The sequence below is a fragment of the Myiozetetes cayanensis genome, unplaced genomic scaffold (assembly GCF_022539395.1).
Source record: "Myiozetetes cayanensis isolate MyiCay16 unplaced genomic scaffold, myiCay2020 scf7, whole genome shotgun sequence".
Lineage (NCBI taxonomy): Eukaryota > Metazoa > Chordata > Aves > Passeriformes > Tyrannidae > Myiozetetes > Myiozetetes cayanensis.
In genome coordinates this window covers 24,317,541-24,334,217 of record NW_026087964.1, presented here as the reverse complement: position 1 = coordinate 24,334,217, position 16,677 = coordinate 24,317,541, and the positions used below count along the sequence as shown (strand labels likewise).

At 44.0% G+C, this 16,677-nt stretch overlaps 1 protein-coding gene across 1 annotated transcript in view; it reads left to right on the top strand.

Annotated features, from left to right (window-relative positions):
• Positions 1–14,430: 14,430 nt before the first annotated feature.
• Positions 14,431–16,677, top strand: part of CHIC2 (cysteine rich hydrophobic domain 2) — a 29,828-nt gene continuing 27,581 nt past the window's right edge. The window contains exon 1 of the mRNA XM_050337855.1: positions 14,431–14,720. Coding sequence (XP_050193812.1) covers positions 14,584–14,720 — 137 coding nt within the window. The 5' untranslated portion in view covers positions 14,431–14,583. The remainder of the gene's footprint in view (positions 14,721–16,677) is intronic.

Here is a 16,677-nt window from a genome sequence, read left to right as displayed (position 1 = left end):
CATGAGCAAAGGCAGGGCCGGAGCGCGGGCATCCTATCAGCCCTCCCGCACACCCACTCTCTCGCTGTTAAAACCCAGCAAAGTAAAACCGCCGTCTTGGTGGAGACATTTCGGTGCTCCTGAGATCAGGGAGGCTCGGCGGTGCAGCTCGAGCCTTGCTAAGAGAAAGGCCAGGTCTCGCACCGCTGTGCTGTGCTGTCCCGTCCCCAACCTGCTACGGGACAGTGCCACTGTGCGGGCCCCTCTGGGCAGGGACCAGCTCTCCCCCAGCCCTGCTCGCCCCGCACCTCCCCAAGCATGCACGATGCAACAGCGTTTTTAGGGACACTCCGCACTCAGCAATCTGAGGATTTATGGATGGCAATTAAAGTTTTATGAATTGCAGCTGAGGCTGGTTATGAAGCTATTTGAATGTGATTAGATTTCAATTAGAAAGTGTTTACCGGTCGGCGGGGGCTCCGGAGTGTAAACAGACAGCTATTCCAGCAATGCGCTAATCCCGCGTCTTGTGACAACAATTAGGGGCTCGTGGGGTTTAGGCCGGTCGGCCCCGACCTCACCTACTTTTCCCCAAACCGCTGCTGAAGGCTCAGCCGAGGCCCCGGAGCCGTCAGACCCCAGAGCTCCAGGGACCGCTGCCCGCGCCGCCGCCGAGGCCCTGAGATCGGCGGCCCCGGGATACTCGGGGACTCTGCCTCCTGAGCTCCGGTGGGGCCGGTGAGATTCTAGTCACGGTCACTGTGCACAGGCATGGGACGCTTTTGTCTGGCTCCTCCCATTTGAGACACAACTTACCTGGAGAAGATTTGAATAAATACCTGCATTTTATTTTATTTTTATTCATTTATTATTTTCCTTTATGAGAGGCTATTCTGGAAAATTATAATACTAACAACAATAACAATAATAATACAACTCCAAACCTTAGTGGAGAAAAGCTGTCTGCAGTGATGGAGTGGATCTGAGGAAGGGGCTGTCGAGAGGGAAAGCAGACAGAGTTAGAGTCAGATCAAAATTGCAATTTGTAATTGTTATAATAAACCAAGTGCAGTGATAGAGAGAGAGAGAGAAAAAAACACTAAGAAAAACCCACCCCTGAAAGCCAGAGCAAGAAAAGAAGTCATTTGAAAGCAAAGACATCCCAAACCAGGCGGAATGATGCAAGGCGTGCGCCCACATCACATCGGCCTCGTTACAATTTTATTTTTCAATAATTCTGTCCGATAAAATTTCATTGTCCATTAAGTAATCCCCGAAATGAGAGCTCTTATGAGCCTATAATGAGCTCTAATTGCTACGACTGGGAGAGCCACGTGGAAGGATTTAGAAGGTATTAAGCAGTTGGGTACAGAGCACAGGCTGTTACCTAGCCATTACTTTCATAATTCAAGGAGAAAATTAGTCCTTTTAAGGGAAAATCCTTTGATTCCCTTCATTCTGCTCGGGGTGACAGAGTATAGCTTTGTCTGCCTTTAGTTCAAGACAGTGTAACAAATGAGAATGTAACGAAATTGCCCCCTTTTGAAAGTGGAGCAGTTCAAAAAGAACATCAGAGCCGCTCCCCTGGTCCGCAGAGCGCCGGACTGGGTGCTGGTCCCTCTTTTCTTCCAGATGTCTCTAACACCTTTATGTAGAGGAGATTCACGGCTTAAATGACAAAGCAACTCTTTCCCTTCCCTCCCCCAACCCCCGCAGCTCTCGGCAGAAGAAAAAGCCATGCCCGCCCGGAGAAAGCAACGGCTTTTAGGCGCGCATCTCCTGAGTTCAGGGCAGGAGCTGTCTCCGCGGAAAGCGCAGCAGCCCGGGGACAGGTTTCGACCAGGGGAAAAAAAAAAAAAAAGAAAAAAAGAAAAAAAAAAAAAAAAACCAAACCAACAAACCAAAAAAAGCCAATCCAGCAACCCCAAAACCACCCCCGCAGAGTAGCCGTGGTCGCAAACATCATGGTGGAGTGACATGCGGTGGCACTTGGCAGGATGCACCCCGGGCTGGGGCAGTTCCCGTAGAGAAAGCCCCGCTCAAAATAAAGCGGTGCGTGGGTAAGCGAGGGGGCGAGGACTCCTGCGCTATAATCGCGTTTATTCGCTACTATAACATTGATTTCCTATTACTTTCCAAAGTGATCAGTGATCTTGACGCCGGCTTTTCTGAAGTGAACGCAAGCAAAAAACACGACTTGCCCCCAACTCCCATTAAGGAGGTCATTATAAAAGCGTGAACAAGTCTATTAATGTTTTATTGAAAGCGCATCGTTAACTTGTATCCATCCTTTTCTGAAAGTGGCATTGTGATATTGCTGTCTGTGGCACATCTTACCCAATATAGCCCGAGATTTCTCCATTATCTGTAACCAAGCAACACTTTCTGAATACCAAAAATTGAAAAGAACCGCTTAGTCTTCAAGAAAGTCCTCAATAATAGTGGAAAAGAACAAAGATCCAGGAGACAACAAAATGCCACAGGGGTGACTTTTCATGAGCAATTATCTCTCATTAATCAGAAGAACAGCTGCAATATTAATTTTCTCTCTTTCTTCCTCTCTTTTCACAGTCCCCAACATTTGAATAATCATAAATTTTGATTTCATGGAGCAGCAACATTGCCAGCGACTTCGAGACACAAGCTACCTAGGCAGGGCGCACGCTTTGCACATAGCTCTTATTTTAAGGCTGCCAAAGAATAAAGCGAAGAAAAGAAAAGAGAGGAAAAGTTTGGTCTGGGTTGCTTTCCCCCCTCCCTTTTCCTCGGAGCACGGATTAAACCAGCAGCCCCTTCCCTCCACCCCTGCCGCTTTCACTCATGGAAAGTAACGGGCGAAGTACCGAGTGTCTGCGCCAGCTTCAAGCGTGGGAGTTTCAACAACCTCGCTGTCCATTTAACTTCCAAACATGAAGCCAAGCGTTGTAGATCTGTCCAAAGAGACAATCTTTGGGCGTAACACGCATTGTGAGACATCAAAAGGCCCTGGCGTTATGCGCACTGAGAAGCGCATTCAGCACGAAGGGTGCAATGCCTCTCTTTTCAGGGGCTCAGCCGCGGATTGTTTAACAAGTGACGTTGCCGCGGCAAGAAAACCGCGCTCCTCCAAAGATAAGGATGTAACATTAAATCTCGCTTTTTTGGATTTCAAAGAATCTCATTAAGGGCAGAGGCTGGCGGCCGCCACGCCGGGGACGGGAACAGTGCCCTGGGGATGTGAGCGCTCAGTGCCGCCTACCCAGCTCCTCGCTGCCTGGGGAAACAGGGCAGAGCCGAGGCCGAGACCCTACTACCCCTCAAACTCTGCCCATCTCCGGGCACCAGCCTTTCTCTCCTCGGCCTCCGGAGGGCAGGGGCGCGGAGCTTCCCCCCGGAGACCGTCTCTAAGCCCGGCAGTGGCAGTGGGCTCACCCAGGGGTTTGAGGGTTGACTGTGGGCTGAGGAGAGTGGAGACCACTTCTTGCCCTTCCCTGCAGATGCAGATTCCCTGTGCACTTCCCTTCCGTGGGAGATTTCCTTTGCTTCCATCCTCAGTCATAAATTACCCCACCTTGACTTGGCACAGCAGCCCTCCCTGACTCCGGGAAATCAGGCCATATCCAAGGAAATGAAGGGGCGCCCCTGCACTCAGGAAGGACAGTCTCCTGGCTGCCCTTCCTGGGACTGCCGAACATCTCTTGCCCCAGTGCCCTCCCACACATAGTGGAGCAGGGGTGGTGGAGGATAGCGGAACACGGAGCTCGAGCAGGAGTGGCCACTTCACTCTAGGAAGAAACCTGCTTCGCACCCCTTGGAGAGATGATGCTGCTACCATTCCACATTGTTGCTACTTTTCACAAAGTTGGTCTTCCACCTGATTAGCAGGAAAATTCTATATGAGTCCTTCAGGGCAACTATGATCACTTGCATTTGAGTGAGTGCTTCAAAAAAGCTCCAGCAGCAGCCTTCAGCCTCTCTTCCTTCACAGCCCAGATCTGTGCCTTTTGCTTTCACCTGTAGGCCTACAGTGACAACTGCCTTTCATGTAATGACTAGCCAGCAGGCCTAATTCTGCTATCCTTTTTTATCTGGAGTGGAAACTTCCATTATTCACTTTGTGAGGTTCTCCTTAAGTCAGTCAGGTCTGCACTTAAATACATGTGTGTCAGCCTAAATTATCTTCCTCTTCAACCCTCTTAGGAAGAGTGTTAGCCCTTGGATGTACTCCCTTTAGTGTCTGAAAGCACTTGTCTGTGCCTTCTCACCAGAGTGAACTCTACAGTGTTGTTTCTGTGCTGTCCTACAAGAGGTTGTGTGGAGCAGAGAGAGGAGGAAACACCCAGTGAAATTGTTACCACAGTCTGATTTGATACTTCTCTGAGCCTGGCTTTGCCATGTCACTAGCACTCTTCGGACATGGGGCAATATCAGACCAGACACTCCAGGTGGTCAGGGTCTTGTTTTGTTTAGAGCTCTAACAAAGAGGTACAATTTTTAGCTGTTACAAATAATGTGTATGAGGAAAAGCTGCAGTGGTGTGCCTTTAAAGGGGATAAAATTAAAACCCTGCAGCAGCCTCAGTAAAGGTTTATGTTGGGAGATGGAAATCCCAAGGTCATGTGAGTTAGAATAAGGATTCAAAACGCTGCTGTGGACTCTAGAACACACCAAGCCTGACCAGTTTTGGTTTCACCAAGTGATGTTTCACCAATCAACATGAGGGTGATACTTTGTGGTAATACAGGCTGCAGTACAACAAAGAACATGAGATACTGTGTAATACTAAACATCTTACTCCATTTCTATCCTTGAAGTTTAGCCCTCATGCATTTTGATCCTTAAGTGTCATGCTTAGGTTGAAGCATTTGGCTTGACAGTGACCAAAAAGCAGTCTTTTGAATTTGCTACCAGAGGAAGTGTCACTTTTTCTAAAGCCAGATTAGCAGATACAGACATTAAATGCTGCTTATGAGGAAAAACGAAGATGCCATCAAACATATAATCATATTGTAGGAACTAACTATTTCACAGTCAAAAAACTGTATGAATTTTGAGTTCACTTCATGCAACCTAAACAAATAAAATGGTTATAATTTCTTCCTTTTTCCTGCAATGAAAGTATGGAGGTGGGATAGTTTAAGAACTGTAGAGTGATGAAGGAGTTATATAAGGAGAGATGATAACAATCCTGAAGACTCAGAAAGCAGAGAGGAATACAGTTATGATGGAGTTCCTCAAGGATAAGTCTAAGAAGTAGTTGAACTGCTTTGTTTAATTTCTTGCCACAGCCAATAGGACTTCACTATTCATAGGAAAGAGTTGAAGTCAGTACCTGTGGAGACTGGAGTGCCATACTGGAAGAACTGCAATGACAAAACCAATATAAGCTGGGAGCTCCATGGCTGAACTTGACATTGTGACTGAGGAACCTGGACACATTAATCCATATTTATGAAGCATGACGATGGTATGGTCAAGTGACAGGTATAGAGCATAACAGGCAAGGGCATTTCACTAAGGAGACAGAAGTACTGTGCATATGGACTCTGAAAGATGCCAATCATGCATGAAGAAGCCCATGGAGCTGGTCAATGTCCATGACACCATGCATGGAGGAACCTTATTGGGGTAGCAGACACTTTTCCAGGTCCATCTCAGAAAAGACTAAATCAGAGCATGTCCAATGAACAGCTTTAGGAGTAGAGTATTAGAGGGACATGGAACCTTATGAGAAGACTGAGAGAGAGGAGACATGATTGTTTGTACCAGTGAGGTAAATATTCACAAGAGAGAAGAGCTACTCCATGTAAAGAAGAGTATCACCACAAGAATATACTCTGGCTATGCAGAAATTTAGCCTAGAAAAAAAGGAAAAAGACCCCTCTAAGTATGAGAGAAATTAAGTTCTGAAATTCATGATGGGATTTAACAATGTGAATATGAGACAGAAACAGTTTAAAGAGAAAATGTGACACATTTCTTACTGTTATATAACAGTGCCTGAAGTTACAGGATTTTTTTCTGAAGACGCACACAAACTCTGCTTAATATCCGTTTTGACATAGTACTGACTTAATTTTTAATTGTTGATTATTTGAGGGAATGTGTTTTCTAAGAAATATACTGGATTTGTATTCCTGAAAACTAAGGTTCATAGAGCATCTAGAGCATGTCTGGAAGCAGCACTCTACTGCATCCTCCCTATCCTCTACCCCCTACAATGCATATTCATAGCCTGGTTAGTGTTCTGGATACCGCCTCTGATCCAACAGGAACTGTTGTTTTTGTTTGCGTTTTTTTCTCTGTTTTTACATTTGATGTTAAGATGTGTAACAAAAGCCATATGTACCAAAATGGTCATGTTTTTCATGTGTCAGAATAAACATTGGTCTGATTTTGATACAATCTATGAACTTGTACAAGAAATAAACCTATCTTCTTATTTCTCCAGTTCCCTGTTCACAACATAATCTTAGCTTTGCCCAAGCAGCTGTTATGTGAAAACAAATCTTTAATGCCTCTAGCTGGAAGCAGCCCTTTATCACATTCATCCTTTTATATGTGTTTGTATCATCAATTTAAAATAATGAAACAAATCCAAAAGTTTTCAGGAAGCAGAGTCTCAGTGAAGTATAGGCTAGAGATAACCTACCTCTTGATTTCCTATGAAGAAAGTAACATTTTGAAGAAGAACACAATATGAGCATGTCAAAATGTATCTAAAATAAAGACTTTTATTAAAACAAGTTAACAAAAAAAGTTTTGCAAAGCCTGCCTCTTCTTATATATTATGAATACATTGTCCAAGCTTGTATTTGAAGCTTTTGCTTTGAAAAATCAGGAACAAAGTCATTTCACATGCTTTATGATCTTGTGTAAGTATATTAGTTTGAAGCTTATTTAGTCTGCTATAATGTTGAGGCTTTGCCAAAAGCTAATGGAAAGAGAATGACAGAAGTCTTGAAAATTATTTTATGAAGTTCAGAGTGCTATTCTAGGAAAAAAAGCCCAAAACATTAAAACAAATTAAAAAAACCCCAAACAAAACAAAACAAACAAAACACAAAAAACTAAACCAGGATGGAGCCTCTGAAGGTGGAAGAAGGAAGAAGTATTGGAACCTAAACTACCAGAAGATGTAACCAGGAGGGTATAAGTCACAATTTTATTGTGCAAACAAAATATAATTACTATTATACATTGACTAGACAAAAAAAAAATCAGGTAAAAAGGAGCCCAAAGTTTGAAAAGCAGTTCAGACACAACTGTCCCCACTTCACCAGTCCAACTTGTCTCTGTTACACTTCAACCGAGACAAAGAACTAATATTCCTGTTAAAACACCTATATGTCTAGAATCTAATTAACACTAGAGTGTATAAGAGGTATGACTGTCTGCACTCTCAGACATACTAATACAGACTTGTTACAATTCAGAAGGTGGAAAGGTTTGGGTAAAATATTACTTTCAGTTCAGAGACACAAGAATAAGTCTGCAGTTATCCTGAATGGTGCAGTGGGAGTAGAATTTGGCGTGGTGCTTTCAAAGGTTAGTTAAACAAAATATGACCTTTTTCAGGCTAGGGGAACAAAAGAGGTCAGCTCATTCTCCAGAGCTACAAAAGGTCTTTCAAGGATACCAAAGAAATAAAAATAAAAGCCATGATCACACTTCCTAGATGCACACACAGAAACAACACTTGTATGTTAAGGTATTACCCAGTGGAAAAAGCCCTGGGAGCTTCCCAATCAATGAAGAGTCTTGCCGGTAATTTACCCACTATGGAAAAGAGTTACAGATTCAAACAATCAATTTTGTCCTAGGTCCCAAAATAAGAAAATTGTGAAACTAGGATTTGACCCCAAACCTCGTATTTTTCAGCATCTTGCAGTATATAACAGTGCTTCATAAGGCACCTCGAAGGATTGCAAAGAGTCTGCTGAATCTGATTTTATCTTAGTAACTCCTTGGGCAAAGGAAGCCTAACACATCTTCTCTGTTCCTTTATGGGTATGGATTTACGTAGGTTATTCTCCTGCTTGCAAAGACGTTCTGGTACAAGCTGGCCATTGTGTACAAACAGATCAGTTACCCAAACTTCACTTCTCTGCTGCAGGTTGGAACTGATACTCCAGTCTCTTTGAGGGGAATGAACAACTCTACTGCAATGTCTCAAACAAGCTGCAATGAAGTTGATCATGAAGTGCCTCTGAATCAGGTGTGCAATTCTTTCCTCTGATCCTTCTTCACATGCACATCAAGAAACTGTACCATTCCTATGGTGACTGGATAAAGCACAGATTTTCACTCTGCTACATCAGGCCAATGCTTAGGGTGAGACTGTTAGCAGCCAAAAATTAACTCAGAGAAGGAACTGAATCCTAAAGAAAGGCAAGTCCTTTCCAATGTCTCTCTTATTTTGAAAGGAAAGTAAGTTTATTTTTAGGTTGCAGATTATTCCCCTCTCTCATGCTTCACCACAGAGGTTGGAATTGTTATTTGTTCTTTACCTTCCTTCGGGACTTCATGCTCTAGGAATGTATTATAGTCTACTATAAGTGAATTTTTCATGCTTTAAACAACTTCTCATGGTAAGAACATCTATTTTTTTATGCTTTGAGGATCATGCCTCATACTATCAGAGAGAAAAAATATCTACTTGGAAGCAGAAAAGGTGCTATTTTAAAAGTGTTCAAAAGGAAATAAAGTTGACATATCTGAAGGAGTCTGGTGCTAGAAATCTCTCTCTTCTTATATGCAACAGGAATGAACCTGTTAGCATGCCCAAATATTAATGAACATGGAAGTGTTCAGTGGAAATCTCAATTGTTCATGTTTTGATGATTTTAAATTAAAGACATCCTTCCCTTTCTCTTTAGATCAACATTTGTCACAGTAACTAATGAGGAAGTAATTATAATGTAATTGGTCAGAATAATCTGACAGGCAAAGAATTATGTTCTCAATCCTAAAGGACTACATAGTTCTAGTTTTCCAATAGATTGGGCACATGTGGGTGGCATAGTGGAGGGTATTTGCCTTTAAGCTAGATAAAAACTTTTCAACTTCCATTCTCAAGAAAATATGGATAGAGGCATTGTCTTATTCTCTAAAATATGTTACATGAAGACATTTCACCTTAATACAGATTTGTAAATCTTATTCTAAAAATTTAATCATATGAAAGCTGCTACTTTTTACAGTGACTTTGAGATTTGCAGTAAAGTTGCAATAGTTAAGTAGTCACTCACTGTTTCTTTAAACAACTTAGTAATTCAGTCATATTTACCAAGAGGAAATAACTGTCCTCAAGATAAAGATAAACTAAAAGATGAGGCATTGAAAGATGGAAAACCAAAGAAACAAGGAAAAATAATGGCATTCATTTAAAATCCCTGCTGACTTTCAGGGAGGTATGACTCTTCACTCCAGTAGCAGCTAGGGAGGCTTGCATTTGTCATTGGCCTTTTTGGTTTGGGGTTTGTATTGTGTTTTTCTAGACTAGAAGTTGACCACAGCTTTACCCAAGTAATAGCATCTGTATCTCTAACATATACAGCTGAGGACTCAGCCCGCAGTACTCCTTGATACTGTTTTCAGCACTTCTAACAGATACTGTTCTCAAAGATGATCTTTGGAAGAAAGGATTGAACATTTTTGTACATTTGCTCCTTAAAAAATATCTTTAAAATCTACAACTTGCTTTTCCCTTTGTATGTTTATATGATTTTGTTTACATTCTGTTTTAGTGGACATTATGCTTTTGTACTCCCAGCACTGAAAAAACCCCATTGATTTCAATGCTAGATTTAACTCAAACAAAATGAAAAACTTTTTTGTGTTTCTGTTTAATTGATTATAGAAAAAACCCCAAACCAACCAAACAAAAACCAAAACCAAGCAGCAAAGATTCTGCTATATTAGATTCTAGTACTGCCAGGAAGGTGAGAAACAAGTGGCCATACATATTTCACGTCAGTGAGTCCTACAAGAAAATCAAAACCCAATGTCATGCCTAAAAACAGACAGGAGTTTATCTTACCTCTAGGTCATGTGAAACACAAGTAGGTCTTGAAGTCAAGCATGTATCACAGTCTTTATGGATTAGGAGATTCTGCCTTCAGTATCATGTTGTCATGTGGCCCTTGGAAGAGCAGGAGTATCCAACTGCATCCATCCACAGTTTTAACACACTTGAAACTATAAGGACTCTGTTCTTTTTTATATATATATCTTAAGGGAATTCTGAAAAAGAAGCATCTGCTTTTTTCTTTACATGAAATCTATGCCTTCTGTACTGTATTTATGACTTAAAAAGGGTGTCTTTCAGAAATACTATTTTCTATACAGAGGTATCATTTGAACTCTTCTCATTAACCTCACACGATCTAGGAAGCTGGATCAAAAGGAAAACAAAATAAATTGCTACACAGAAGGAAAAAAGCTAATAAAAATTTACATGAATTGGAAATATTAAATATTTTTTTTACTCAATTGTGCATCATAAGTCAGCAACACAACTCTGACTTACTGTAATGGTTTGATGTTAAGACTTTCCTTTGCTTTTTGCACAGAAAATGTGGGTTAGTTTACTGGTGGTTTTACAGAGATTTTGCAAAATAGTAAGTTAATCAGCAAGAAATGACACAATGAAACTGATCAGAGAAACAAATGCAATGCTGTGACTCTAATCAAGTGTCTTGGGATTTTATTTTTGTCTTATCTCAAATCCATCAAGTGAGCTAACCAAGCTTGTCATGCCACGCAGCACAGGGATCTTGGTCCTCAAACAGCTGCTGATCCTGCAGCACTGCTCCATGGGCTCAAGTGGGATGTAGGTAAGCCCATCCCTCCAATGTAATTTCCAAGATTTCCAGCATCATGCTGCACAGTATTAACTCTCATTGCCTGCATGCTACTGTGAAATAGGCATCTGAAAATGAACTGGTTACGAAATTAATCTGTAGAATGAGCTAGTACAACAAGGCCTAACTTCACTGAAATCAGCGTGTTTTCTCTTGTTTTTGTCAGTATTAAGTTTCAGGAATGTTAGAATGAGTGAGTCATCAGTCCTGTTAAATCCAATTTCTGTGTGTGAGACACATATGTAAGAACACCAACTAGGTAAGAAAAACCACAGGTAAGCATACCAGTATTTTTGCACACTATTACTCAGGGGAATTCTGTGTAATTCTGTAGAACTCTGTCATTTGGGAAATGAAACCTACAAGTAGCTTTGTTTTAGTATTGCCACACTTTTCCAATGTAACAGTAAAAGATGCTGCCTTTTCCTTTACAGCAGACAGTGTCACGGATTCTCTCACAACCACACTGTTTCTACCCTGCTTTTACACAGATCAATAAGCACCATCACATCTTTGTACACACTCTATTCCTGAAAATTACACCCTGAGTATCTTTATGAGTAATGGAGAGTAAGTGGCAACGTAGTCTTCCCAAAAATAAGCTGATCAGTATCACGAATCCAGAGGAGGGCCACGAAGATGACTGGAGGGATGAGCACCTCTCCACTGAAGACAGGTTGGGAGAGTTGGGGTTGGTCAGTCTGGAGAGATTCCAGGGACAGCTTACAGCAGCCTTCCAGTAGCTAAAGGCAGCCTACAAGAAGTTTGGAGACGGACTTTTTACTGGTGAATGTAGTGATACAGAGGGGAATGGCCTTAAATCAAAACAGGGTAGGTTTAGATTAGATGTTAGGAAGAAATTCTTTACTGTGAAGGTGGTGAGGCACTGGAACAGGTTGCCCAGAGAAGTTGTGGATACCCTTTCCTTGGAAGTGTTCAAGGCCAAGTTGGATGGGTCTGAGCAATCTGGTCTCATGGAAGGTTCCCTGCCCCGTAGCAGGGTGACTGGAACTAGAAGATCTTTAAGGTCTCTTCCAACCCAACTATTCTATGATTATCTGATATACTATAGCAAGACAGGAAAAAAAAAATTTGCAGTTTTCAGAAGAAAAATGATCTAACGTGAGAAAGAGGCTATTGTAACCAAGATATATGAAGTAAAGTACTATGAAAGAAAAGGGGAATGTAGAATTCCCTTCACACTCATAAAAGTGGACAAGGGGAGTGCTACAGATGTCATTTATCTGGACTTGTAAAGCCTTTGACATGGTCCCCCATGATATCCTTCTCTTTAAATTGGAGAGAGATGAATTTAAGGGGTGGATTGTTAGATGTATAAGTGGGTGGATGGTCACATTCAGAGGGTAGTGGTCAATAGCTCAGAATCCTGATGGACATCAGTAACAAGTGATGTCCCTCAGGTGTCCTTACTGGAACCACTGTTATTTAATATCTTCATTAATGACATAGATGAAGGGTTCAAGTGCACCCTTGGCAAACTTGCAGATGACATCAAGGTGAGTGGTGTTCTTGTTGCACCTGAAGGACAGGATACCATTCAGAGGGACCTGGATAAGTTCGAGAAATGGGCCCATGGGAATGTCATGAGGTTTAACAAGACCAGGTACAAAGTGCTGCAGCTGGGCCAGGGCAACCCCAGTACCAATACCGGCTGGGGCATGAATGGATTGAGAGCAGCCCTGCCAAGAAGTACTTGGAGGTTCTGGTGGATGAGAGGCTGGACATGAGCCAGCAATGTGCACTTGCAGCCCAGAAAGCCAATTGTATCCTGGGCTGCACCCAAAGCAGTGTGGGCAGCAGGTTGAGGGAGGGATTCTGCCCTGCTATTCCAGTCTTGTGAGATCCACCTGCACTACTACATCCATGTCTGGGGTCCCAGCACAGGAAGAACACTGAAGTGCTGAAACGAGTCCAGAGGAGGGCCACTAAGTTGATTAGAGAGATGGAGCACCTCTGCTATGAGGAAACACCAAGAGAACTGGGATTGTTCAGGCTAGAGAAAAGAAGGCTTAGGGGTGACCTAATTTCAACTTTCCAATACCTGAAGGAGGCCTACGAGAAAGATGGAGAGGGACTTTCTACAAGGACATGTAGGCCTTGTAGGAAATTCTTTACTGTGAGGTTGGTGAGGCACTGGAACAGGTTGCCCAAAGAAGTTGTGGATGCCTCATCCCTGGAAATGTTCAAGGCCAGGATAGATAAGGTCTTGAGCAACTGGTCTAGTGGAAGATGTCCCTGCCCATGGCAGCGGGAGTAGAGTTAGATGATCTTTAAAGTCTCTTTCAATCCAGGCTATTCTATGATTCTATGAAAAGCAGATTTGCCTGTTTTTTTTGACGGTTTGGGGCTGAACCCTCTGACAGTATACATTAAATACTGCTGCAAGTACATGATCCTCTAGTCAACTCTGTTAAATAAAAAAATCTACGCTCCCTTTTTAAAATGTCTTCCTGCTACTTCTAAATTCCCTGTCAGCACCGCCTTCTGCTGTTGTTACAACAGCTGAGGGCCTACTTGTTGCTAAAGCCTTTATGCTCACCCTGGCTTTCCAGGCTTTGGTTTAAGTTTTGGTTATGACAAGTAACAAAACTGGAGAGAGAGAACAAGGGTTCCCACCATTTTTAGGGTTTTCTGGTTAGCTTTCATCTATGTCATCCTAAAGGGGCTGTTCCTCTGCAATTTCGCTGTTCACTGCACTCCATGCAAACAGTGGTCTTGGCTTGGTGCTTACCACAGAGGGCTGCAAGGCTGCTGCAGGAATGCCAGACTGAGGGGCACTGACAGCACCAAGTGACCCAGTACCAGCCCTTGTGCAAGCAGACTGGCCTCGGAGGGGCCGCTTCCCCCACATCCCCCTCCACAAGGTCAGGGGGCCTGTGGTAGTTTTAATCTAGGCCTTCCTTGGTGACCAGTTTGTAACCAAGGAAGTGGCCATGTACCCAGTATTCCATACGATTTTTAGGTAAATCAGGGTATAAATAAGGAGGGAGGAGAGGCCTTTGCTCTCTTCTCTTCTGGCAAGGTTCGGGAGCAGTGGGTCCCTGCGTTGGTCTCGCTTATCTAAGGCTGAGGCCTGCAGCGACCGCTGGTCTACCAGGCGGAGACCGGAGAGTGCTGGCCGTGTCTGCCAATTCTGCTTTTCTAAGGGACGTGGTGAGATCTTTCTGCTAGTTATTAGTCTAGTTCTTGAGTTTGATTGCGTGTATCTGTTTGGTGCCCCTTTTTCGCCTTTCCCTTTCCCTTTGGGGGGGGGGGGGCTGTTTGAATTCCCTTCGCCGCGCGCATAGCGTTTTAATCGTATATATAACTGTACTATATACAAAACACGTATATTTATATAACTAGCTTGATTTCGGGTTCTTCAATTCTCGAATGACTTCACGGAGACCCAAAAAGGAGGGGTCCAGCGGAGGGAAACCCGTGAGGGAGGAGGGATCGCCACGCCCCGCGCGGCCCCGCCCCGCCCCGCCCCGCCGTCCGGCGGGGGCGGGGCGGGCGGGCGGGCGCGCGTCCGGATGTTGTGGTTGCTGTTCCTGCCCCGCCCCTCCCGCTCCCCCCTGGAGGGTGTCGGGCTCTTCCCCGACCGGAGCCGGAGCCGCCGCTCCAGCCTCGCCGCCCGGCACGGCACGGCCCGGCACGGCACGGCACGGCCTGGCCTGGCCTGCACCCTCCTTCCCTCCCGCCCGCCTCCGCGGCCGCCCCGCGTTTCACTGTCTCAGCGGACGCCCCCGGCGCGGCCATGGCGGACTTTGATGAGATCTACGAGGAGGAGGAGGAGGACGAGGAAGAGGAGGACGAGGAGCGGGCGCTGGAGGAGCAACTCCTCAAGTACTCCCCCGACCCGGTGGTGGTGCGCGGCTCCGGCCATGTCACCGTGTAAGGGCCGCGCCGGGGCCTGCGCGGCCGGGGCGGGCGGTGGAGGAGGCCCCCGGGGCGGCGGGGATTGGGGGCGGCCGGGGGGCTCTGAGCCCGCGGGGCGAGGCGGGGGGAGCGCCGGGCCGGGAGTGCTGCCCTTTCCCGGCGGCCGTGGTGCTGCGAGATGGGGCTCTTCGCGGCCCCGCCGGGCAGCTGCAGCCGCCCGGGACTCGCAGGCGGGTGCGAACCTCCACCCGGGCGCTGAGGAAACAAGGCTGGCATGGGCTGTGACTGGCGGAGGAATGCGAAGTATTTGTCCAAAATGATGAGCTGTCAGGAAGTCAGGTGCCTGTGTTCCTGTGTATAGCAGGTGTGTGCCAGCACATGACCCGGCTGGACTGTTGCTTAGGTTTGTTTATGTACCTGTTTCCCACTCCCATTTAACGTGAGGCCGCTAATATAGCTCTCAGGGCTTTAACAAAGAAAAGGCATCAGTTAGTCAGATAGGTGCATGTAAAATTATGTGAAGTTGTGATTTATATGTGTTGTTTCACTGTGTTTACCGTGGGAGCAGCTTTAGTTTTGGTTTGTGTATGTTCAGTATCTCTGACAGTCAAGCAACGAGTGACCATGAGCTCCTGTAGTACTTCTCCATAATGTAACAGATGAGGATATCTTTCTTTCAATCAGTAGTTGTTGTCAGTTATGAGGTACACTGTCAGAAGCTGAAATATCAAGCTGGAGACAAGACTCAGTAGTGCAAACTTTTTTTTTTTTTTTTTTTTTTTAACGTTCAGTGTTCAGCAGGACTAGTCTGGCTATAGAGACGTAAAAGTTGAAAGTTTTCTGATCTGTTGCTCTGAGTCCCATAAATACTGATTTTCAGATACTGACCTGCCCAGAAATCCAGGGTTAAATTTAGAGTAGTTTTGTGGCACTTGAGTACCTTGTTGCTTTAATATCTGGTTGACATGAATACTATTAGCTGGGCAGGGCAGTTAGCTCTCTAGTTAAAAAGAGGACATAAGTCATGGATAAACTGAGAGATTTGGAGAGCTGGAAGGACATAGATGGAGCGGGAGGCCGAGGAGGCCCTGTGAAGGAAGAGAAGCGTGAAGTCAGTGTGTTCAGCTTATGACTCTGTTTATTGTGAATAGAAGTTGTACCAGTGATTCACTGAAAATAAGCCAGTAGCCTTAGCCTGTTTCTGGAAAACAGAACGCAACCACAGTTAGACACTTTTCATATTAGCAAATGAAGAGTATAAAGAAGTGAAACAGAGGCAAATATTGGTTTTGTCTCTAATATGGAAGGTTAAGTTGTGCAAGACAAGATGAAGGCCCGCTAGTGGAACGTTGGGGAAGCTTGTGGCTACTTAAGGACATTGTGGTTGAAGGATGGCTACTTCATTAATTGTTCATTAATGGTTACTACCTTATTATTACTTTAAGATCTTCCTAAAATACTTGTTCTCTAGGTTTTGGATGAGCAATGAAATAGGAATGTGTGCCTCCTACATTAGGCAAATGATCTTCATCTACTTTCTTTACTGTGCTAGGTGTGAACAGTTCACTAAATAGCATCAGCCACTTTTACCTCTGTAGAGCCTATAACTTTTTTGGTCATTGATCCAGAAACTTATTGTTAACAGTTAGATCCCTGTTAGAGCATTCACACTTGGTGGATATAAGGAATAGGTCAAATTCTATGTACATGATGAATTTGTCTTGCCAATATAAAAGCATGTATACATTTTGAAGATCTGACAAAAATTATCTGCAGTTAAGCAAATACTGGATTGATCTGTCCCTAGCTCTGCAGATTGAAGAGTTGCTGACTGCTTCTGCCTTGTGTATATTTAAACAGAAGCCCTCTTTTCATAGTCTATTCTAATATCCTTTCTGATCTTACATAGGAGTCATAATGTTGAGTTTGAAATATGTCAATTCCATGACTACAGATTAACATCAGAAAGACA